This window comes from Diorhabda sublineata, chromosome 9, assembly GCF_026230105.1.
Source record: "Diorhabda sublineata isolate icDioSubl1.1 chromosome 9, icDioSubl1.1, whole genome shotgun sequence".
Lineage (NCBI taxonomy): Eukaryota > Metazoa > Arthropoda > Insecta > Coleoptera > Chrysomelidae > Diorhabda > Diorhabda sublineata.
The window spans coordinates 9,883,704-9,907,508 of record NC_079482.1 but is presented as its reverse complement, the minus strand read 5'-3'; the positions used below and the strand labels follow the sequence as shown (position 1 = coordinate 9,907,508).

Sequence of the window (23,805 nt, the reverse complement as noted above, 5' to 3'; positions counted from 1 at the left end):
AAATATTTTTTATCAATCAATATATATATATATATATATATATATATATATATATATATATATATATATATATATATATATATATATGTATATTGACGTTGACTGACGTTGGCAAGAAACACCTTCACCAATTTAAAAGTACGTTACGTATGCGTCGGTATGAACTTTTAGTTCAGTTTAATAGCGAAGCAACATTTATTTCTACAGTTCAATTTTAAAAAAAAGTATGATAGGCATGTCTAGTGACGTATCGTTACTAATTTTACAATTATAAAACGTGACGTGAAGGCTGCTAACATCCACGAAATCTTGGCAGAGAGTAACATTGATCAGTTATTGTGAAACCCTCGAAAACGTTTTTCATATGTTTTCATTTAATTTAACTAAGAATTATGTACATACGCCTGTGTTTTGGTTAGAAAAAAAAAACAACTAAATATGTGGAAAATATATATATTTGTTGTTCTCCCATACGTGTTACATAAATGTGTTGTAGTTGGAAATGTTAATAGGACAGGGTATTTTAATCTGGAAGTGTCTGTTGGACAAACATTAGTGATAGCTTGTAAAAGCAGTGATTTGAATCACACATTTGAATACTGGATTTTAGATAATAATGTTATTATTGGACCTTCTAATCAAAATTTTGACAACGACACTTTCATTTTAGATGCCATATCTGGAAATTTAACAATAAAGGTTAGTGAAAATATCAAATTTTTAATATAAATAATATGGATTCTAAGTCATTAACTGGATTCTAATTCTAAATATCACCAAATAAATTAAATTCGCCTCAAAGTAAAATCAAACCCAAGTTTGATCAGAATTTGAGGTGTCTCAGTACCTCAAAATTGTATCGCGAAGTAATGAAAAAAAAAATGTGATAAACGATCATCCAAACGAAACTTTCTTATTATAAGAATATATAGATTCATTTAAATGAATTTTTCTTGAATTTCGTCAACAATGGAAATTCTTATAACTTCTTGAATAAATGATCTTTTTAATCTATTTTGACAAATATATTTATTAATTTCTCATTTACAGAAAGAATGTTACAATGATTTAGAAATTCCTTGTACGAATGGTAAAGAAAAGTGTTTTACATTTCGATATTTAAAACTTACTTTGTTAATTGATTACAATATTTGTATATCATTCTTTCCATTTTTCGGGATAACAACATTCGTGGGCATATTATTCAGAAAATGAACAAAAAATCGTAAAAAGTATACCTACAATATGAAAAAATTATTTTACTCTACATATCGTGTCAGATACCCTCAGTAAAATGAGACTATTTTCAATTTTTAGTTAATTGAAAATGGGTCAATGGCTTTCTTTTTCATTGTGAGCACGTGTCACAGCCTATTAAAAAAGTTCCTGTCTATCCACATTTACCTCACTCACCACAATTGGCACCATGCTACGTTTGGATCTCTTGTAACTGAAAAAAAGTTGAATAAATAACATTTTGATACAATTCTTGATATTGAGGAGGCCAGGAAGGCTTCCAGGAGCTCAATTTTTGTTACCTTTTTACTATGTTCCCAATGCAATAAACTACCATATTTTTATCACACCCCAAGTATGTTCTATTACCACACTACTGACAACTGTCCTTTTTCACTCATTCACTTCACAGAAAAAAATTTTAACTCTATCCACTTGTCATTTCATGGGACAAAGCACTTTTAGGATAATATTTACGTAACTTTTCTTCGGTGTCTTTTATTGCTTTTCATTGGAAAACATAAATGAGCACTGCACTAATTTGATGACATAAACAAATAGTACATTATGTTACTAGGAGTGAGAAAGCTATTATTTTTGTTGAGACCAGATTCCCAGATATAATGGGTTTTCTACTCCGAGTGATATATACTATTTTTTCTTCAAGCCGAGGTGTACATTGAAATTCTTCTTCTTGAGATATTTTCACAATACACGTTTCAAAACTGACAAACATCAAATTGAATAAAAATTGGCTACTTGGTTACAATGCTCATAATAAGACGTTGCTATCGTTTCTCATTATTTTGTTACTAGTACAATAATGAGCGTTCATTATTTTACTAGTAAAAGAATAGGTTATTTCTACGATTTCTGTTGCCAAAAATAATATAGATATTATTTACACTTGAAGAAAAATATTATTTTCTCGTATTAAACACTAGAATAATCGCAAAATCTTCTAATCCTATTATTTTTGTATGTTATAAATGAGAAAATTTTATGATTTTATCCAATTATCCTTCACTGCTAATTTGCCATCGAATATATGCGTATAACAATGATATTTAAAATTGTTATGGCATTGCTTCATAATGATGAATTGATTGAACTAAACCAATATGTATTGTGATCTATATTTTTTTGCTTATAAATGTTATATATAAATATTTACGGTGTTTGTTTTAAATAGATGTATTAGGACACTTGCATACGTCAATATTTATTTTCACTTGTACGTTATGTGTTTCGGTTCGAAATAACAAGGTCAAACCTTTTCCGAACTTGGCGTCTAAGATATTGTTTTAAATAGAACAATCTTAATTACTCACATACTATAATAAAAATGCACATCACTTACACTATGACGTGGCGTTTCGCACAAATAAGTTTAAAATGAAATTAAAAAATGAATTCTTATTAAAAGAAATATTGACTCCACTCCACACCATTTCTGGACCCCCTGTGAAGCTGATCGGTAACTCACAAGTATTATGGGTATAGGTGTTCGTCGAAATCTTGATTTGATGTTCGCTGACCCTTATTATTTGAACATGGGTCTTTGAGGCATCAAAGAAGGGTGCTTTGAGTTTGGCATGGGACACATTATGGTGAACGAAGACATATTTTCCATCCACTCATTAATAGGATTCTGTTCTGTCATTGTTTAACAATCAGCAACTATTTTCTACAGATTGTTTTTCTTACATGAGCATCAAATTATGAGATAGTGTAACTATATTATGATATCATCCATCTTCCACAAAGAATGATATATAGAATGTTGTGAACTCTCCTGTCAATTGCAAACTAAAGACTTTATGTCCATCTAACTTTTTAACCTTTATCTGATTCCTCCTAAGAATTTAGTGCTCATTGAATATAACGTTGTTTACAGCAAACAACGAAAAACCATCAACTTTATAAAACCGGAATAGAGTCTGTTAACTTTTGATGTGGAACATATATGTTTTGATTACCCATCAACTAGGAATATAAGTATTAAAGAAAAAATAGTACTGAAGGTAGCTCATCTTATGAAACAACTATTGTTGCATCCATTGTATGGCTATTAAATAATCCAGATTTAACGAAGTTGAACACGTTCTTTATGATCGTTTCTGAAGGAAAACTGCACAGCCCTTTTGATATTGAGCAGCTTTCTAGATCTTTTTTGCTATTTGGATAATTCTCCGTTTTCTTCATATTATATCCGGTAGTTGTTCCTCCGTGCGGTTCTGTTCTTAGTGTCTTCTTTCCATCGTTTTATTTGCATTCAGATTTTCTGTACTTATAACCACTTTGATCTGGGCTGATCTGGCACTTCCTGCTTTTCTTCTTCCCACTTTAGCACTATATTTTCGCCTATTCTTTACAAATACTCTAGCAATTACATGATTGATACGCTGTCTGTAATCATTTGCCAAAATTTTGTTTGTTCTTAATATTGTTCTAATCATTTTCATTTCCTCTATTTTTTTCTTTCTCTATTTCAGTTTCCTGTCATATTTCATAATTTTTATTTTTTTTTATTCTCAATTTGATTTCTTCTCCCTCTGTTGTCAATTCTATTATGTTTCTCTTTCTGTAATTCGAATCATGTCGCAACTATATATATACAGGGTGATTCATTAAGAATGTCCAATCTCTGAACTGTAGATTCTAGACCTCAAAATATGATGATTCTGCTCAACATGCCTTATGCAAATATTGCTAGTTTCCGAGATACGACGTGTTCAAAGTTTAAATTTAAATTTTGATTTTCGCAATAATTTTTTATGATTTCACAATTTCTCTTTGAAAATTGGCAATTTTACGTTTTTTGGCATAAGCAATCATAATTTGCTCTCTAATTTAACATTGCTAATAGAGGGCGCTAGTTACACTTGTTTGTGTTAATTAAATCAAAGTTAACTTCTTTTGGGCTAAACTTACAACTAAAATAATAAAAAAATATTGAAAAGCGTTGAATTCTACAAAAAAATTACTCGTCTTTGATTCGTGTAACTCAATCTGTTATCGAGTTATTTGCTTCTGAAAAGTTCAATAAATTTTAATTTTTTCATAAAGAAATTTTATTATTCCTTAAATATGTAACAATAACAAATTTGTAAGCAAAAATTAAAAACTTCAAAGCAAATGCTCAAAATGCCCACCATTTACTTCAATACACTTTATGATCCGCTTACGTAAAGATCTCTTAATATCAAATAATTCTTGTCTATTATTTTTAATTACATCCGCGGCTTCTTCTATTTTCCGTCGCAGTTGTGGAAGAGAAGTAATTTTTTCTTTGTAAACTAATGCCTTTATTTGCGACCAAATTGAAAAATCCAAAGGATTTGATTCAGGGCCAATTGGTGGCCAAGCAAACTCGGAAACTAGCAATATTTGCATGAGGCATGTTGAGCAGAATCATCATATTTTGAGGTCTGGAATCTACAGTTCAGAGATTGGACATTCTTAATGAATCACCTTGTATAGTTATTTACGGAATATTGTCAACTTATAAAGAATTTGGGAATAATTTCATTGTAATGCACACAATCAGGGAGATAGACATTTATAGTTGAGATTTTTCATCTGGTGCATATGGCATCTTATGAAATTATTTTAAGAAATGTGTTTTTGATTTTGTTCGAAATATTTTTATTCATACCATCAGTTTTCAATTTCAATTATTCATTTTTCAGTCTATTTCAAAAGAATTAGATGGTATATATGCTTGCGTATCGAAAAATATTATTGGAAATGAAAGAAGAGTGGAAAGAACTAGAATAATAGTTGAACAAGATTGGGAAGAAGTCTACGAACATGACTCCAATGTAAGTATTTATATGTAAGACGCATGTAAAATACTCCAGTTGCAAGAGATGCAAATGCTCCGTACAGACTTTCATGACACAATCATATGGTACATTTTTTTTGTGTCCACTTTGATGTATGTCTAGCAGTTTCTTCATAGAAGAGCTGCAGTAAGATAAGTAACACTAACATAAATGATATATAACTAAGAGGACTCGCAGTCATAAATTGTGAACAGTGGCTTAGCTCACCATGTTCCCTTCAGACGAAACATGATGTTTTGAGTCATGAGAAACATCCGTCTCTTAGAGGGATATGGGAAATTAGCTTCTTTTTTGTGAACTCACCCAATATTTCAAGGCATTTATTTACTCCATCTAGTTTTTTTTTGTTAATTGACACATAAGATATTTCAAAGGTAAAGAATAAATACGTTACATTGGTGTCAGGAGAGGGATATTATAAATAAATAAATAGTGGCGATTGAGTGATCTGAAAGTGACGGAACTAAAAACCGAACTGGAGAATCGTGAGTTGGAAACGTTTGGTAAGAAGAGCGAAATTGTAGAACGACTTAAATTAGCCTGGTAAGTAACGGCTTAGATCCAGAAATTTATCTATTCAAATACGAGTCTTCTACCTTGATATCGTCAATTTTAGCTAATATGGACGAGAAGATTTCAAATCCGAAGAAAGATATTTCGGATAGTACTGACAAGATTTCTATAATAAAGGACGATATCTCGACTATGAAAAATGGTATTTCTGCCAATATTGACGACAAGATTTCCACCATGAAGGAAGATATTTCGACTATGAAGAGCAACAATTCTGCCGAAATTTATTATTGAAAACCGACATTGACGCTGACGGCAAAATCAAAATGTCGTCTCTAAAATGATCGCGATTTCGAGAATAGACGATATCCTTGTAGTAGAAAACTAGATCGAACATACAGAACTATGCAATATACAAGCACCACTCAAAACTGAGTAGACAGTTCTACACGAGCTAAGGCCCCACGGCAAGACGTCCTGGACCAATTACGTTTGAGGCAACCGGAGGCAATTGGTGTGATAAAGAAAAAAAGTGAACTTGACCATTGCACTGCGAGACGCATTAGGTTTACTCCAGGTGGTACCTCTTGACGACTTAGAACAGCTGAAGAAGAGGTTGGACATGCGATATGGTCATCTAGAGCACCTATACCAATCGCAGCTGAAGAACCGAAGGCAGAAGCGTGACGAAACTCTTCAAGAGTACAAAGTAGACATTGCCCTACTTGTTCGATTTGCTTAACTATCAGCACCAGAAAACATGATAGAATGGACATCCATACATGCATTGATGGCCTGCGCGATCACGATATGCAGAGAATGCTTCGATTAACCCATCCGATAACCTTGGTAGATGCCGTTACAGAGTACGATGCAGCCACGAAGGCTTCAGTCTTCAAACAACAAAGTCCAATCATAGGGAAAACAAGAACGAGTCGCCTACAAGGGGGCAGCACCAAACCAGGATCAGAAGCTTGCCTCCTTCTACTGTTGCCATCGAAATATCAACTCTCTATCTAGACGACCCTGCCCAGCAGACTGCTCCGACAGTAATAAAGCCGAATCAAAGGAAGACGTAGCTTTTCAACGGCACTAAAAGCATATTGAGCTCATTGGGAATCCCTTGTCCTAGAAGAGGGCCTTTTAATAAAAATCCTCGAGAATGATGATGGTTCCGAGAAGAGAAGACATCTAGTCGTTCCGAGAAAGAGAGTAGAAGAGGTACTGAAGAAGTTAAATAATAGTCCATCAGGAGGTCATCTGGGAGTGAAGTAAACCATTCAGCGAGTCCGTAAAAGGTTTTTTTGGATAAACAACTCCAACGATGTAAAGGACTGGTGTTAGAAACGTACGACTTGCGCTATGAGTAATAGAACACATCGCAAGAGAAATGCAATGAATATCGCTAGACCATTTCCGACAACAGACAGTGGTGGTAAAAACATCCTAGTTCTGATCTGAGTTCTGAGTATTATACAAAATGGGTGGAAAATTACGCGATTCCGAATCAAGAGGTCACAACTGTTGCGGAAGTATTGGTAAAAGAATTTATCAGCCGATATGGTGTGCTCTTGGAAGTCCACAGCGATCAAGGAAGAAACTTCGAGAGCCATGTGTTCCAGGAAATCTGTGATCAGCTGGGAATGGAGAATACCTGGTCGACCGCATTATATCCACAATCATATAGAATTGTTGAGAGAATGAACAGAACCGTTGACAGATATCTGTCCAAAGTGGTTTCTAGCCTAACCAAAGAGATTGGGATTAGTATTTTTCCCTATTGCATTGGCTGGCTAATCTATTAATCAGTCCACCGATGAGACACCTGTTTGGATGTGAAATGAGGCTTCTTTGTGACCTACAATTTAGCTGTAGACCTGGATAAGACGTAGCGTGAGAATATTATGTGATCCAATTGACAAGAAGAATGGACGATATACACGAATTGATTCACTCACATCTTCAAGTCAATTAAAAAAATTTGATGATTAGATATCAGCCCCCGGCAAGACGCTGAAAATTAAACATGATTCACGGAACACCTTTTACCTGGCAGTCAAAAATGAATTTCAAGATCAATCTACCTACCGTAATGTGTGGGAATCGATTCAAAGTCTCCGCGACCATGTGTTGCCAACGTGAAGAAACTGGCTATTACCAAGATAGCAAGTAAGCAGTTGGATTGGCGAGTCGTCAGGAAAATGGGAGAGGTGATATTTCAGGACTGGGATGCTCATATTAATTTGCGGTTATCCACACCATCATCAGTACTTGGTGAAGATGGTACCCTGTTATTCCTTTATGATCGGAAAGTGCAAGAATGGGTCCAGTTGCCGATTTAAACATCCAGTCTCAGCTATCTATGAGTTCCAGGAGGAACTTCCATCTAAGGAGAGGTAATGTTACGAACAAGCCCGTGAAATGGGTCCTTAAGTCAGCCCTGTACAGTTTCAATGGAATTTTGAAATTCGGCGAATTCGCTGCGCCTTTCATCTGTTTTTAATAAATGACGGGCGCGCCTTTGATGACCTTCTTATAATAGAAGGTGGTTTATTACAGTATTTCTAATTCTAAGAAAATCTATTTATTTATTTATTGTGCTTCTTTTTGTTCTAGAATTCTATTTGTGATATATAAATAAGTTTATGTAAGGCAGTTAGATAGTTTTAAATAAATAGTCGTAGTGAAAATAACGAATTAGTGAAAGTTATCGCAGAAATTGTTTAAGTGATAGTAATTATTATAAGTTAAGTGTATTGTATAGTATGTAAATGAATTGAAAACGTAAGAGACAAAGCTCACAGATAAATACGAAAAACGTTACAATATGTTAGTAGGAACACCCGTCTGATACAAGATTGGCATAGTAGTGAAAGCACTATACGCGACGGTGTAGGTTAGAGAAAAGGGAATTCTCACTTGTTTAAGGTCCAGTGAACATCCTGTATTGAAGAAGCGTAGGTTTGGACTGAGGCACTCAACCCTACTCTTTCACTTGCTCTCTAGCGAAATCTAGTGCCAAATCTGACAGACGAAAGTTCCGTTTAAAGGGTTAAATACAATATTTCATGTTCCTCATACCATATATGTACATTTATTATATGAAATGTCATACCTCATAATTTTGTGCCAAATTTATTTATATCTGATATAGTTCTCATGATAGTTAGTATAATCGAAGCTTTAAGCAAGAGAGTGTAATAGTATGAATAATTATAAAGATTTGATATGTATTGCCATCAATTCTAGAGAATACACAATTATCAATCAATGAGACATTCGGCTTAAAAGCATATGGGTAAAATTGTCTGTTTCAGCAATCTGATATTTTTGCGCAGAATATGCATATGAGGGATCTTGCACGATATTTGACATGAGGTAAACTCTTGCCATCGCATCATGACTGTCATTAATCAAAACTAATTCTTTTCCTATCTTCTATATACTTTATATAACGTTGATATGCCTACTGTTAGGCCAATATCTTCATAGGCGGAAATAAATCCTTCAGATGGGGCCGTGATAATACTGCAGCTAAATAGAGACATTGCGGTATAAACGCATGAACAAAGAAGAAGAAGAATCAGTTATCACAGATACAATACAGATCCGAGCTGTAGATTCTATATAATGGAGAAGAAAACTGCGATACATAACCTCCACCACTATCAAGCTCCTATGAATACATGGAAGAAAATCGTAGGATTCGATCTAGTGGAAGAGCTATGCTTCAAAGCTAGTGAAGTCAGGAGTAATCTCGAAATCTGCTGTCGAAGGCTACGAAGATGGCAATTACGGGGACTGCAAAAGGGCAATTTGGGCCAAGAAGCATTCTTAGTACTAATTACAATAGTAAGGACATATTTTCGTGCACCCTAATTGCATATTAATTTCATCTATACCATTACAGGTGACCAATGAAATCACTCCTTTAGAGAGGTTCCCAGTTTGGTTCTTTGTTTTCTTCTAATAAATTTTCTCAACTATTGTAACAGAATGAACCAATGTCAATCGTCAATTGTAACTATTTTCAAAACTATTCCTCCTAACACTCTAACACTCGAACAATGTTGCTATCTTATCGGCGAGTGAGTTGTGCAGTTACGTTTTGTTCAAAAAAAACTTTCTACTTCTTACGTACTAAACGTCAAAAACAAAACCTAGTAGTTTGCAGTTGCACAAGGTAATTTAATAATTATAAATCAAAATGACTTCTCTAAGTCATAGTGAGAAGCTAAATTTGGCAGAATATATGGAATTATTTCTCTAACGGTGGATTTTCCCATTTAAAAACTCCATCACGAGAGCTGATGACTAAGCTCCTAATCTAATGTTTAAGTTATCTATTGAATATTTTGTTCTCTCTTCAATAAAATCAAAAGTTGTTAATATAAACTGTTCCTTCGTCGACCCCTACTCCGTGTTCCAATTGGAGAATTATTCCTTTCTACCATTCTGTCGTCTGTCATTCGTGTATGTTCAAAAAAATCGTCTTGATTTATTTCTTCAATTTTAATATATTTTGTAGTGAAGTAATTGCAGATATTTCTATTCAATTTGAGGGATCTTACCCACTAACACCGTACCAAATGTTGATTTGTCTATATTTCTCCACACATTCTATACAGTAAATAAATAACTCAAAATCGTCCATGACCGTTCAAATAATATCTTCGTATAAATGCACTTTTAAGGCTATGTTTACTATCGAACTAGCGTTATGCTCGCGTTCATTCTGTGCCAATTTAAATTTCGAACGTCTAGAGCGTGCCAAGCTCGCGTTCATTCGCTATCAAAGCAGTGGTTAGTAGCGGTTCACAGAGAGAATCCATTAACCTGGCGATTATGCTTCAAAGTTACCAAATAAATTTACTTTTCGTAGTCTTGGAGCGGAAAACAGAATGAACGCAAACATGTAGCTCTCTAGACGTTCATAAAGGTCAAAGATAGTTCAACTTATTGAGAAACTGTGATAACACACACAATGATCGCGCTTGTACGCTGAACACTTTTTTGACTAACCCCTCATACAAGACGGTTCTCCTTACCTCTATCCTCCATATCTCGTTAAAAGGCTGATAGAATTTATACGTGCTTGTAAGTGTTTATATAACAAACAGCCGGCTGGATACAAGAAAACTGAAATTTGACAGAATATAGGAAATCATTTCCCATTTGAAAATTACATGACAAAACTGGTGATTAACTTCCTGATTCAATCGACAATCAGGCTTTCTTATTGAATGTTTTGTTGAGTTTCTGCTCAATAAGTTCAAAAGTTTGATCATATAAACCACGATTCATTCTTCTATGTTTAAAAAATTGGTCTAGATCTATTTCGTTCATTTTAATATGTTGTAGTAAAGTAACTGTAGATATTTCTAATCAAATTGAGGTGTCTCACCCATCAACGCCGCGCCGAGTCAAATGACGCTTTGTGTATATTTCTCTACACATTTCATACATTAAAAGTTTATAATACTTTATGAATAATTCAAAATCATCCATGACCACTTAAAAAACTATGTCACCTTTACATACATGCACTTTTAAGGTTATGTTGCGTTCATACTGCGCAGCTTTAAATTCGGGGTTCGTTTTTGTCATTTATGAACGTCTACAGAGCGTCATGTTGGCGTTTATTCTGTCTATCCTATTAGTCTATACCAGCGTCTCAAATGACCCATTCAAATGCACTCATCTCAACTAATCCATGAATATATGAATACAATGCTTTCTTATCCATTATTGCAAATGATCTGTTGTCAAACTGACAGATTCCTTAACAATTATTTTGCATTATCTAAGCAAATATGTCAATTTGAGTGACTTAAAAATGATTTTGAATATTTTAAACAGAACTGCTGCCAATCATTGTTATTCTTTGTAGATTTATAATGTTACTTCCACCTATTATTTGGAGTAATCGTACTTTATTTATTCTTCAGATAAATTTGATAAGAGTACTTATCATAGCTGCTACGTTAGTTATTGTAGGAATAGGAGGTTACATAGTTTTCAGGATGTGGAGGGAAAGATACTACTATCCCAGCTATTTAGGTAAGTTCAACTACAATTAATTATTAGTTTCCATAAGATTCATTACAAAACACAAAACGACTTTGATCCACCTTCAAAATAGGATTTATAGTTCAAAGCTGCTCATAGCCGATATTGCTATAGCAGGTTACTTTTAATAATAAGTTAAGCATCCGTATATTACGACACAACATTTTCCAGTACGTTATAATAGATTTTCCCAAATATTTCTGGGCTTGATCAACTTATTATAATAAATAGGGTTTTTACGAGAGCATCTCTTAAAACCTAAATTTTTCCAAATTTTTGTCAAATTATTTTAAAACTTATTGTTGCCTAAATGGTTTTGAAAAGTATCTATTTTTATTTTAAATATTGTAAGTTTCCAGTGTTTCTTTTAGAATTGAGAAAAATGGTCATTATGTGATACAAAACTTTTATTAATGAATTAGAAAATTATTATTATTATTATTATTATAGCTACAGTTAAAACTATTATAAAATTTTTATGGGATTCTACTCTGGGTGAGTCTGCTATTTCGATTAAAAAAATATTGGCTAGCATAACTTATGTACTAGTGTTTGTTTTGCAATGCAACACTATTCGTATTTTTTTTTTGGTCAAAGGTAATGTAAAATCCGCGGAAATTTGTCGAAAATTACTCAAGCAATTCGGCAATGCCTGCCTCTCCAAGACTCAAGTGTATGAGTGGTGTTCCGCTTTCTGAAAAAGCAAATACGCTGTGAGAAACTTGCCATATCTGCAGCGCCCTAAGTGTTAGTGATGAAAACGTCAGCGCTATAGATATAGACATAGACAGTCATTTTGGAAGACCAACGCAGTACTGTACGAAATATTGATGAAGAATTGGGAATAGGCGTAGGAAAATAATCCATGAATAGCTCGATAACCACAAAATTTCAGTCAGATAGGTGCCAAGACTTCTGAATTTTCAGCAGAAATTCACACGCTGAGAAGTTTGCACGTGTCTCCTGTTTAGAGAGGGGGGAGATATTTTATTCACCACAGACGAGACTTGATACACCACTATATTCCGGAGAGGGAACGCATGTCTATGGAGTGGAGGATGAAAGACGAAGGCGCACCAGGTAAAGCAAATGTCAGCGGGCGAGGTGTTGTGTACCCTGTTTTGGGGCATGGAAGTAGTAATTATGTTTGATTTTCTCGATGAAAAACGCACTATTAACGTGTAGGTTTGTGGTTACCTACTAAAAAACGGGGTGAAACCTGTCTTCAGATCAAAACAATGCGGTATTTTGATCCGTAGTGCAATTTTGCTGTAAGCATAATATAGCTCGTTGGACGAATTGGGTTGAGAAATACTTATTTGATCCATTGAAAAAGACATTTGGCAAAAGTGCGAAGAGTTACGTGACAAGCCGATAGATTTTTACGAAAAATCCATACGAAACTTCCGATGAGATGGCAAAAGTGTATAGAGTGTGGCGAAGTTTATCTAGAAAAACTGTGAAATAATTCACCACTGTAACTTTATAATAAAATTTTTTATAGCAAAATTCCGGTTTATATTTGAACCACCCTCACCCATCCAAAGTACTAAAATTCATCAAAGTATGATAATAATTAACCTTAATCTCTAGTCTCGAGTGTAAATTATATCATAATGAAAAACAAGTCATAGCAGTTTGGGAATAACTTTCTATAACTTATTAAATATTTATTCTAGGTCATGAAGATGAGGGGGGAAGTAGAGAAGAAATTTATAGATCACCAACTACATCTGGAATAGGTAGGTCTAGAAGCCCCAGAAGAATAGTTTTAGAAAGAAGCACGTCGCATCCTATAGATAATGATACAATCACTACAGATTTTAAAAGTATTCTAGAAAGAGCAAACAGCTAGAAGTATATATGCTTTCAGTAGTACTTAAGGAAAGTAGATTTATAATTTGGAATATCTACCTCTTTTACTCAAAAAATATTCAATATTGATAAATATTTGAGTTAATTAAAAATTAATTTCAATTTAAATAGATTGATGAGATTAATGATGATATTATTATTTTCAACTGTACAATGATAGGTAATAGTCTAAGATCCCACCGCTTGATCTTGCAGGTATCTGTTTTTTTATGAAATTAATTTTAAAGGAATCATGAGGATGTATGGAATGGATTAAGGATAGGTTGCCTTATAAAAATTAGCCGAAATTACCTGTAATTAATGTTAATGTCATTAATATCCTAATATAACTTACAGCTATATGTGTTTTCAGTCAATCTTACAGCATTTGAAAGGAAATGGTGTCACAAATCAAAATAAAAATGGTTGCCAGCTCTCAATCGGCCGCAGCATTAGGGTTGCCAGGTGTAAACAGGTATATTATTGTTAATTAACTGCATTCACCTTTTTTTTTTAATTTTGATGCAGAATTAAAGTTTTATATACATTGAATATGAAAATCCATGGTTGCTAGTTGCACAATGGCTGCAAACAGAGGTTGCCATGATTTTTGTGAACGACTCTCGCTCCAGGTAAGTGGAAGCGCAAGAGAGAAGATGCACGCATTGTTTGTTTCAGGTTAGCTTTGATATTATTATTTAAATAAAACACGATTAGTTTTGAGAACACGTTTTACTTCGTTCTTCTATATCTTCTAACCTAACTATCTAAGTCTCCCGCTTCTTAACTGTCACTTGCCAGATGACCATAGAACATTCAAGCTAGTACATGGCACTGTGAAGTGTCATATACGTAACATCTCCCCTTTTTGGACTTATACTGAAATAATTGAAATACTAACTAACTAACTAATACTATAAACTAGACATGAAACTAATAATAATACTTTTTTTTCGCTATGTATAATAGTCTCTTAACCTATTTGGTACATTGACGACCCGACCTGATTTGTGCATTTGCTATTTGCTTCCTTGACATTTGTACATTCATTTGCCGTTTTATTATTATTAGTTCCACAACCGTTTTCATTATATACATCAGTTCTATTAGACAAACAAGTGTTCTCACTTGATTCATCAGCACTACTAGGTTTACAGTTTATGTTTATATTTTCGTTGTTGTTTGACGCATTTATAACCGTTGGATTTTTTGTATTTTTTAGAGAGGAAGAATTTCTTTTATAAACCCTGCCATTTTCATCACTAACCAAGTATGATCGTGGAGTATTAGTATTTGATAAGACTTTTCCCGGTGTCCAATACCCATACTTCTTCAATTTAAATAGTATATCTTGATTTTCGTTAAAATCTGAGCTGCTACGTGCAGATTTATCATGATAGCTTTTTACTGCCAACTTTCTTTCTACTTTTTTCCCATACTCGTTAGTAGTTTTGGGTTCCAATAATTTGTTGGATATAGGCAAACCTGTTCTTAGTAACCTGCTTTGTAATAACTCTGAAGGTGAGGCCTCAAGACCACATAGTGGTGTAACTCTGTAATTCAACAAATGAACAAATATTTCGTCTTCATTGTTACACTTTTTTAATAACTGTTTACATATGTGTACGGCTTTTTCAGCCAACCCATTCGACTTTGGGTACCTGGGACTCGTAAAAACACATTGTATGTTGTATTGATTACAAAATTCTTTAAATTTAAAGCTGTTGTAGGGATTGTTATCAGATATAAACTTTGCAGGTAATCCAAAATTAGAAAATATTACTTTTAATTGTTTTAAGATTTCATCTCTACTTTTTCTTTGTATTTCTTTCAATTCAATCCAATTGCTGTAGTAATCAACTACAACTAAATAATATTGTGATGCGTATTCTAATATATCAGACCCCACTATCTCAAATGGATATTTAGGTACCTCGTGCGGTATTAGCGGTTCTTTTATTTTATTTCTGCTGAATTTCTCACATATGCGACACCTTGAAATAAAATTTTCAATATCAGTTATTATACCCGGCCAGTATAATATTTTCCTTGCCCACTTCTTTGTTTTTTCCATACCAAAATGGGATTTATGTAGCTCTCTAGTCATATGATTTTGTAGTTTTTTGGGTACGCAAATTCGCTCGTTGAAAAATAAAATTCCATGGCGAACCAGTAGATCGTCTTTTATTTTATAATACTGCTTTAGTTCAGTGTTATCCAATACTGTTTTATCTGGCCAACCTTTAATGCAATATTCAGTAACTTTTTAAAGAGTACTATCATACAAAGTTTCCTTGCTTACCTCAGCTAACCGACTATTTGTAATGGGTCTTTCAATGTCAATCGTATGCACAACCTCTTCCATTTCACAATCTTCATTTACTTTGTCTTTTATGAATGACCTACTTAAAAGATCAGCTATATACATCTTTGAACCTGGTATGTACTCAACTTCGAAATTATATTTTAAGATTTTCAAGCGCATTCTCTGTAGTCTGGACGTAATTTTATTAATATCTTTTTGCTGAATGCCAATTATTGGCTTGTGATCGGTTTGTACTGTTTGATTGATAAATTGATAAATACTCCTTTTCTATTTGTGCGTACCTTGTCTCGGTTTCGGTAAGACGTCTTGAGCAAAATACTATGGGTTGACCTTCTTGCATAAGGCACCCTCCCACTCCATACTGGGAACTATCACTTTGTACTGTAATAGGTAAGTTTGGGTTAAATATTTTAAGGGTTGGTAAATTACCTATAACTTTTTTCAGATTGCTAAATGTATTTTCATGATCAGCAGTCCACAAGAAATTTACGTTATTTTTTATTAAACCTCTTAGAGGTGCTACTATTTCTGACATCTTTGGTATAAATTTCGTTAAGTAATTTACCATGCCCAGAATTCTCAGCAATTCTTTTTTATTTTTTGGCGCTTCTAAAGCCATTATTGCCTCTACATATGAATTATCTGGTTTTATCCCCTCTTTGGAATAAACCTGCCCCAAGTATTTTACTTCCTTTACTTTGTATTGTAACTTGTTAGCATTAAATCTTACATTAAACTGTTTAGCTTTCTCTAGTACTTTATTCATTATCAAATCATGTTCTCTTTCGTCTTTACCAGCAATTATTAAGTCATCAAAATATATTGGGATATTTAAATCTCCGAAAATTCTTTCATTTACTCGTTGGAAAACTTCTGGACTACATGATAGACCAAAACATAACCTCTTAAAACGATATTTACCGAATGGTGTTATAAATGTGCATAATTTTTGGCTATCTTTAACCAATCCTATGTGATAGAAGGCATCTGACATATCTATCACACTGTAGATACTTTTCCCTCTTAATTTTAAGCCTATTTCTTCTGTTGTTGGTATAGGATGCCTATCTATACAAATATACTTATTTAAATGTATAGGGTCTAAACACATTCTTAACTTGTCTGAATTAGGTTTTTCGACACATACTATATTACTTACCCATTCTGAAGGTTCATCGACCTTCTCAATTATATCTTTGTCTACTAACTCATCCAAAGTGTTTTTTAGCTTTCCTTTAATTTTTTCAGCGACTCTTCTGCAATTACTTACAACTGGTTTGTAACCCTCTTTTAATAAAATCCTATATTTAAACGGAACCTTACCAGTACCTTCAAACAACTTTTTATTCTGATTGATGAAATTTTCTTTAGGATCTCTTTTATTCTTTAAGTTAACTTCATCCAGCTTGCATATTATATTTAATTTTACACAGGTTTTTAATCCAAGAATAGGTTTGCCTCGTATATCTACAACCAAGAACTTTACATTTTGAATATTATTTTTAATTAAACATTTTAAAATTATACTTCCTACAACTCTGATTTTATTGTTGCCATAGGCTATAATACTTTGCTCTGAATGTATTATGTCATTCTCCCTTTCTAATTTTTTTATATAACTTATTGAAAGCACATTACATTGAGCTCCAGAATCAACCTTAAACTTAATTACACTATTATCAAGACATACATTTTCTGTCCATATTTTTTCAAGTTCTGAATTATCATTCTCATAAATATTGAATACAGTTAGATTGTTAATAACAAAATCTTCATCACTCGAATCATTTTCATCAACAACATTTACATGTTGATTACTATTTATATTTCTATTGTGACTGTTAAAATATTTACCTTTGTTCTTATTTATCTTACTGTTACTAAAGTTATCTTTTTTATTGTATCCTGTTTTGCATCCTACAGCAAAATGTCCTTCTAGTCCACACTTAGCGCAGTTTATTCCGAAAGCAAAACACTTGCCTTTGGTGTGTCTTCTGCCACATTTCAAGCACCTGTACTCTCTTCCGTTATTATTGCCACTGTCGCTAGTACTAGGGTCACCCTCTTGACTGTATCCTCTTCTTCGAATTAAATTCACTTCTTCCTTGTTTAAATCTTTTGCTTGAAGCTTAGTAGCTTCTGTTGTTCTACAAGTGCTTTCTGCAGTTTCCAGATTTAAATTATTTATTCCCAATAGTTTTTCTTGCAAATTATGATCTTGGACCCCTGAAATTATTCTATCTCTTATAAGACTATCTTCTTGAGTTCCAAAATTGCACGGTTTAGCTAATAATTTCAAGTCTTTTATAAAATGATCCATGCTTTCTCCCTCTGCCTGATTTCTTGAGAAAAATTTGAAACGATCAAACGTTTCATTATTGCGTGGTTTACAATAATTGTCAAAAGCTGCTATGACTTCTTTGTAATTTCCTTTTTGATCTTCTGATAGACTTAATGTGCTGAATACTTCTATAGCCTCCTCACCAGCGGAGTTTAAAAACAAAGCGATTTTGCGTTCATCTGACTTTCCACTTAATTCGGTTGCTTTTAAGTAAATTTCGAAATGTTGTTTAAACTTCTCATAATTTTTATGAAGGTTTTGATCAAATACAAGACTTGATGGCGGTTTAAATCCGCTTGAATCCATATTAAAATCTTATTCTCAACTAAAGTTCTGTATTTTATATTTATTAAACTAACTCTTCTTGTTAATTCACACCTGACACCATGTTTCAGGTTAGCTTTGATATTATTATTTAAATAAAACACGATTAGTTTTGAGAACACGTTTTACTTCGTTCTTCTATATCTTCTAACCTAACTATCTAAGTCTCCCGCTTCTTAACTGTCACTTGCCAGATGACCATAGAACATTCAAGCTAGTACATGGCACTGTGAAGTGTCATATACGTAACATTGTTAAGTGCCATGAATGAGGACAAGTCATATTAGTATATTATTAGTATATTAATGACATTAAAATTAATTATAGGTAATTGCGGCTAATTTTTACAAGGCAACCAATCCTTAATCCATTCCATACATCCTTAAGATGCCTTTAAAATTAATTTCATCAAAAAAACAGATACCTGCAAAATCAAGCGGGGGGATCTTAGACTATAAACCCAAATGCACAATTATTATATCATATGTAATAATTTAATAAAAGAATATTTTGGTTATTATTTTCAATTATCTCTTCCTTATAACGTTTGAGATTTCAGGTAATGTATATTAGGGATATCTTTTTATAAAGCTTCCAGTAATTGAATGAGAAATTAAACAAATATTTCATTTTTTAAGGAGTTGACGTGGAGAATATATATTTGTAGCCCTCTTAATTCTATTCCATAGCAGGGGAGCACCATTTTGATGGTTAGGTTTCAGAAAATCAGAAATTTTGTTGACTCTTCTTCCAATACAAATGTTGTAGAGTAGCTGGTATGGTTCAAATCCTTCAATAATAAGAATAAATCTTTTCTACGGGATGTGATTTTATTTACTATTTCTAAAAAAAGAAAAACTCAATCAACTCTTAACTTGCATGAAAGTAGTTTTAAATATGAGACCTAATTACGCTATATCATAAATTTACCTTCATTTTGTTGTAAATAGTTATAAAATCTGTTTTGACTTTCTAAATTCACAGAAAAAGTACAATGGGAATTAATTAGCAAGCTGCTATAAAATGTTTTTTATTCCTCGATATAAACATGGACTCTGCAATCATATTTCCTGTCGAGAAATAATGGAGCCATAAATTGAAAATTTTTTATATTTGAACTTACCTACCATACTGCGTATAGGTGAATAAATAGTCTCCTATTGTCAGTTGTTTTCCCATATATGCACACAATTACTGGAAATGGTTAATTTGTTCTTAAAAGAATATTTGTTTGTAATAATAACAGAAGGTTGAAGTCGGAAAAGCAATTTTACATTGTTTCCAAAATATGGTCATCTGCCATCTGTCGCTTCTAGATCAATTGGAACAAACAAGGTGTTGATACTTTAATAATAAAACTGAAATTTTGTATAAGATTCAATGAAATATTTTAGCTACGACCACAATTGAAATTAAGTATATAGAAACTCATATAAATACGAGAAATTACATATTATACATACGTCTATAAGCGTACGAAAAAAAAACAATGGATTTTAAATGGTCACCCTATAGAGTGCATTTTACAGAATATTTTTCAAACTTTGATTGATAAAACACTGATTGTTAAGCTAAATAAACATGGAAGGAAAATCTGAAGGCATCTGAAGACTGAAATTGCAGAAATTGCGTGCAATGTAACTCAAAACTTGTTACCATAAATTTAATTTTAAACGTTTATTTCTTCAAAATAAGTTTCCTCCTCGTCAACTGTAAAAGACATATTGCATTTTCAATTTAACCCATCATAATATTAAATGATTCACAATCTTAAAAAAATCCGCATAACGATTTAGAATCAATTCCCCAAATTTACTCAATTAATTCATTCAATTGAATGAAATGATTCTTTCTAACATTTATTAACTTCAATTGCTTTTGTAATAACAAGCGACGGCTGGACAATTGCTCGACATTCATATACTTCGATACCATCAATAATTCTAAAATAAAATATTTATATTAACATGAATTGAAATATGAACAATCATCATAAAACAAAGTATACGAACTGAATTGTAAGAGCCTTCAACAATTTTTTTTCTACTTCAAACATATTTTGATCGTTATTTATATATTAAAGTTTTCTTATTTGCTACTGACCTCTAATGAGTGTAAAATACCAAACCATAATTATAGTTAATGGAAACAACGAAATCTTGAAGTTTCAGTACATCACAAAAGATGACACAACAATTTACTTTGTGTAGAGCGTATATAATCTTGATGATTTAGTTTGAAATTCCTGTGTTAGAATATTCCAAAACAATAATTTTTTCTGAAGTATACTATACAGGGTGATTCATTAAGAATGTCCAATCTCTGAACTGTAGATTCTAGACCTCAAAATATGATGATTCTGCTCAACATGCCTTATGCAAATATTGCTAGTTTCCGGGTGTTCAAAGTTTAAATTTTGATTTTCGCAATTTTTTATGTTTTCACAATTTCTCTTTGAAGATTGGCAATTTTACGGTTTTTGGCATGAGGAATCATAATTTGCCCTCTAATTTAACATTGCTAATAGAGGGCGCTAGTTACACTTGTTTGTGTTAATTAAATCAAAGTTAACTTCTTTTGGGCTAAACTTACAACTAAAATAATAAAAAAATATTAAAAAGCGTTGAATTCTACAAAAAAATTACTCGTCTTTGATTCGTGTAACTCAATCGGTTATCGAGTTATTTGCTTCTGAAAAGTTCAATAAATTTTAATTTTTTCATAATAAAATTTTATTATTCCTTAAATATGTAACAATAACAAATTTGTAAACAAAAATTAAAAACTTCAAAGCAAATGCTCAAAATGCCCACCATTTACTTCAATACACTTTCTGATCCGCTTTCATAAAGATCTCTTAATATCAAAATCTCATTCGTGAATTAAGCTGTGGTTTAATTTTTCGTTTTCTTTTCAAGTAGTAGGCTTGTGTCGCTATTAGACAGTTTGTGTAGAGTAGAGTTTAATTTTTCGTATTTTTTTTTAAGTATGCTTGTGTCACTTTTAGACAGTTTGTGTAGAAGCAGCAATTGGATAATAATAAGAATAAGTAATACATTACTATACCATTTATTAACAATTTAGTAATTAACAAGTGTAATAGTTATTTATCAAATAATGCCTAGGCATAACGATTTTTCCAATAATGAGATTCACGATATGATTTGTGTGTTTGATCAGTCAAATTATAGTGGTCCAGCTGCGGCTCGAAGATATTCACAATTGTACCCAAATGAAGGCAACCCAATTACAAACTGTACCGAAATCTTTACAACCGCTTAGGTGAAACGGGGTCTTTACGCTCTAAAACTGAGCACGATGCTACAAAAAAAATCACTGCTGATGAAGAAGTAGAAATTTTAATTTGTGTTACGGAGAATCCAGATATCAGTACTCGCCGATTAAGTCTGCAAACAGGTATAAGCCAATCATCTATTTTTAGAATACTGAAGAGGGAAAAATTGCATCTATATCATTACACTCCTGTTCAGAATTTATTACCTCAAGATTTACCTAAGCGTCTACAATTTGCCTATTTTTTGCAATATAAACAGAATGTTAACCCAGATTTTCTGGATACAATTCTTTTTGCTGATGAGGCAACATTTACCAGATGAGGAATATTTAATTATATAAATAATCATTTGTGGGATTCTGTAAATCCACATGCTATGAGGGAAACACATTTTCAGCACGAGTTTAAGGTTAACATTTGGTGTGGTGTAATATGTGAGTATTTGATACGTCCTTTTGAACTGCCAACCAATTTAAATGGACCTTTTTATTTAGATTTTTTTCAAGAACATTTACACGAATTACTAGGGGATATACCTCTTGCTTTAAGACAAAATATTTGGTTTTTGCACGACTGAGCACCACCACATTATTCTTTACAAGTTCGTCAATACTTAAACGAACAGTTTCCACATCGATGGATTGGTCGTGGAAGTGAGTTTGCTTGGCCACCAAGAGGCCCTGATTTAAATCCTTCGGATTTTTCAGTTTGGTTGCAAATGAAGGCAAAGCGGATCAGAAAGTGTATTGAAGTAAATGGTGGGAATTTTGAGCATTTGAAGTTTTTTATTTTTGTTTACAAATTTGTTATTGTCACATATTTAAGGAATAATAAATTTTTTTTATGAACAAATTTAAATTTATTGAACTTTTTAGAAACAAATAACTCGATAACCGATTGAGTTACACGAATCAAAGAAGAGTAACTTTTTTTAGTAGAATTCAACGCTTTTTAATATTTTTTTATTATTTTAGTTGTAAGTTTAGCTCAAAAAAAGTTTACTTTTTACTTTTTTACGTAAATTGCCAATTTTTAAAGAGAAATTGTGAAAACATAAAAAATTACTGCGAAAATCAAAATTTGAATTTAAACTTTGCACACCCCTTATCTCGGAAACTAGCAATATTTGGATAAGGCATGTTGAGCAGAATCATCATATTTTGAAGTCTAGAATCTACAGTTCAGAGTTTGGACATTCTTAATGAATCATCCTGTACATAAGCTTCATATATGGGAGATTATATTCATGGCAAGCAGAGTATTCTAAAATTACAGAAATTTTGAAATCAAGTAGATGGCAATACAATATTCTATATATTGTATGTTTAGTTGCCTATGCTTGGAAATAACTAAAAGAAAATAATTGAAATTTTGTTGATCAAAAATATCAGAATTTAAGGTTAAATATCGTTTTGTAAGCAATTCACTTATTTTTTTTCATTATATGGTTTCTCAAATAATAAATGGAATATGTATCATTTATTAATAACCGGTGATCCAGGTGAGTTTTAATGAAATAGTATTTTGGATTTCTACCATTTGTGTTAATATATTTTTGTAGGTATTGGAAAGACTACATTAATAAAAAAAATTATAGGTGTTTTAAAATCTAAAAATGTTGATTTTGATGGATTCTACACAGAAGAAATTAGAGACGATAATAATTATAGAGTAGGATTTGAAATTGTGACAATAGATGGCAAAAGAGGGATTTTAGCAAAAAAGGGGTAAGACTAAAATAATCACAGATGTAAAATACAAGTCTTTTTCTACTTTTGAAAATTTTTTATTAATTGTTTCAAAAAAGTGGTTACAACAATACTCAATTTTTGGAATAAACTTGAAAATTTTCATTTACTCAACATAATATCATCAACTTAGTTTTTGTAACTTTGAAATCAGATGGAGCAATCTATCGTCATTTAAACCAAAGGTTGGTCAATATACAGTACATACGAATGAATTTGAACAGCTTATATTACCTATATTGGAAAAAGTA

The 23,805-nt window shown here is 32.3% G+C and overlaps 2 protein-coding genes and 1 long non-coding RNA gene across 7 annotated transcripts in view; 2 read left to right on the top strand and 1 right to left on the bottom strand.

Annotated features, from left to right (window-relative positions):
• Window positions 1-153: 153 nt before the first annotated feature.
• LOC130448598 (uncharacterized) lies at window positions 154-19,387 on the top strand. 2 transcript variants are annotated; one of them, XM_056786023.1, is made up of 5 exons: window positions 154-699; window positions 4,929-5,060; window positions 11,546-11,657; window positions 13,346-13,408; window positions 19,150-19,387. In XM_056786023.1, the coding sequence occupies exons 1-5, from the start codon at window positions 439-441 to the stop codon at window positions 19,176-19,178; spliced, it is 597 nt and encodes a 198-aa protein (XP_056642001.1). In that variant the 5' UTR covers window positions 154-438; the 3' UTR covers window positions 19,179-19,387. The 2 variants fall into 2 exon arrangements, with proteins under 2 accessions (XP_056642001.1, XP_056642000.1); XM_056786022.1 differs by lacking the exon at window positions 19,150-19,387 and having other exon boundaries at window positions 183-699; window positions 13,346-14,879.
• Window positions 440-2,582, bottom strand: LOC130448601 (uncharacterized). The gene is made up of 2 exons (XR_008910356.1): window positions 1,539-2,582; window positions 440-1,450 (listed from the first exon to the last, which is right to left on the bottom strand). It is a non-coding gene; the product is annotated as an uncharacterized LOC130448601 (long non-coding RNA).
• Window positions 19,388-23,156: 3,769 nt separating the features above from the next.
• The window catches only part of LOC130448599 (nucleoside-triphosphatase THEP1), a 30,039-nt gene continuing 29,390 nt past the window's right edge, over window positions 23,157-23,805 (top strand). For all 4 annotated transcript variants that reach the window (XR_008910355.1, XR_008910354.1, XR_008910353.1 and 1 more), the window contains exons 1-3: window positions 23,157-23,307; window positions 23,368-23,533; window positions 23,709-23,802. Coding sequence is in view for 1 of the 4 variants with exons in the window: in XM_056786025.1 (XP_056642003.1) it covers window positions 23,277-23,307; window positions 23,368-23,533; window positions 23,709-23,802 (291 nt within the window). In the remaining 3 variants the exon portion in view is untranslated. The remainder of the gene's footprint in view (window positions 23,308-23,367; window positions 23,534-23,708; window positions 23,803-23,805) is intronic.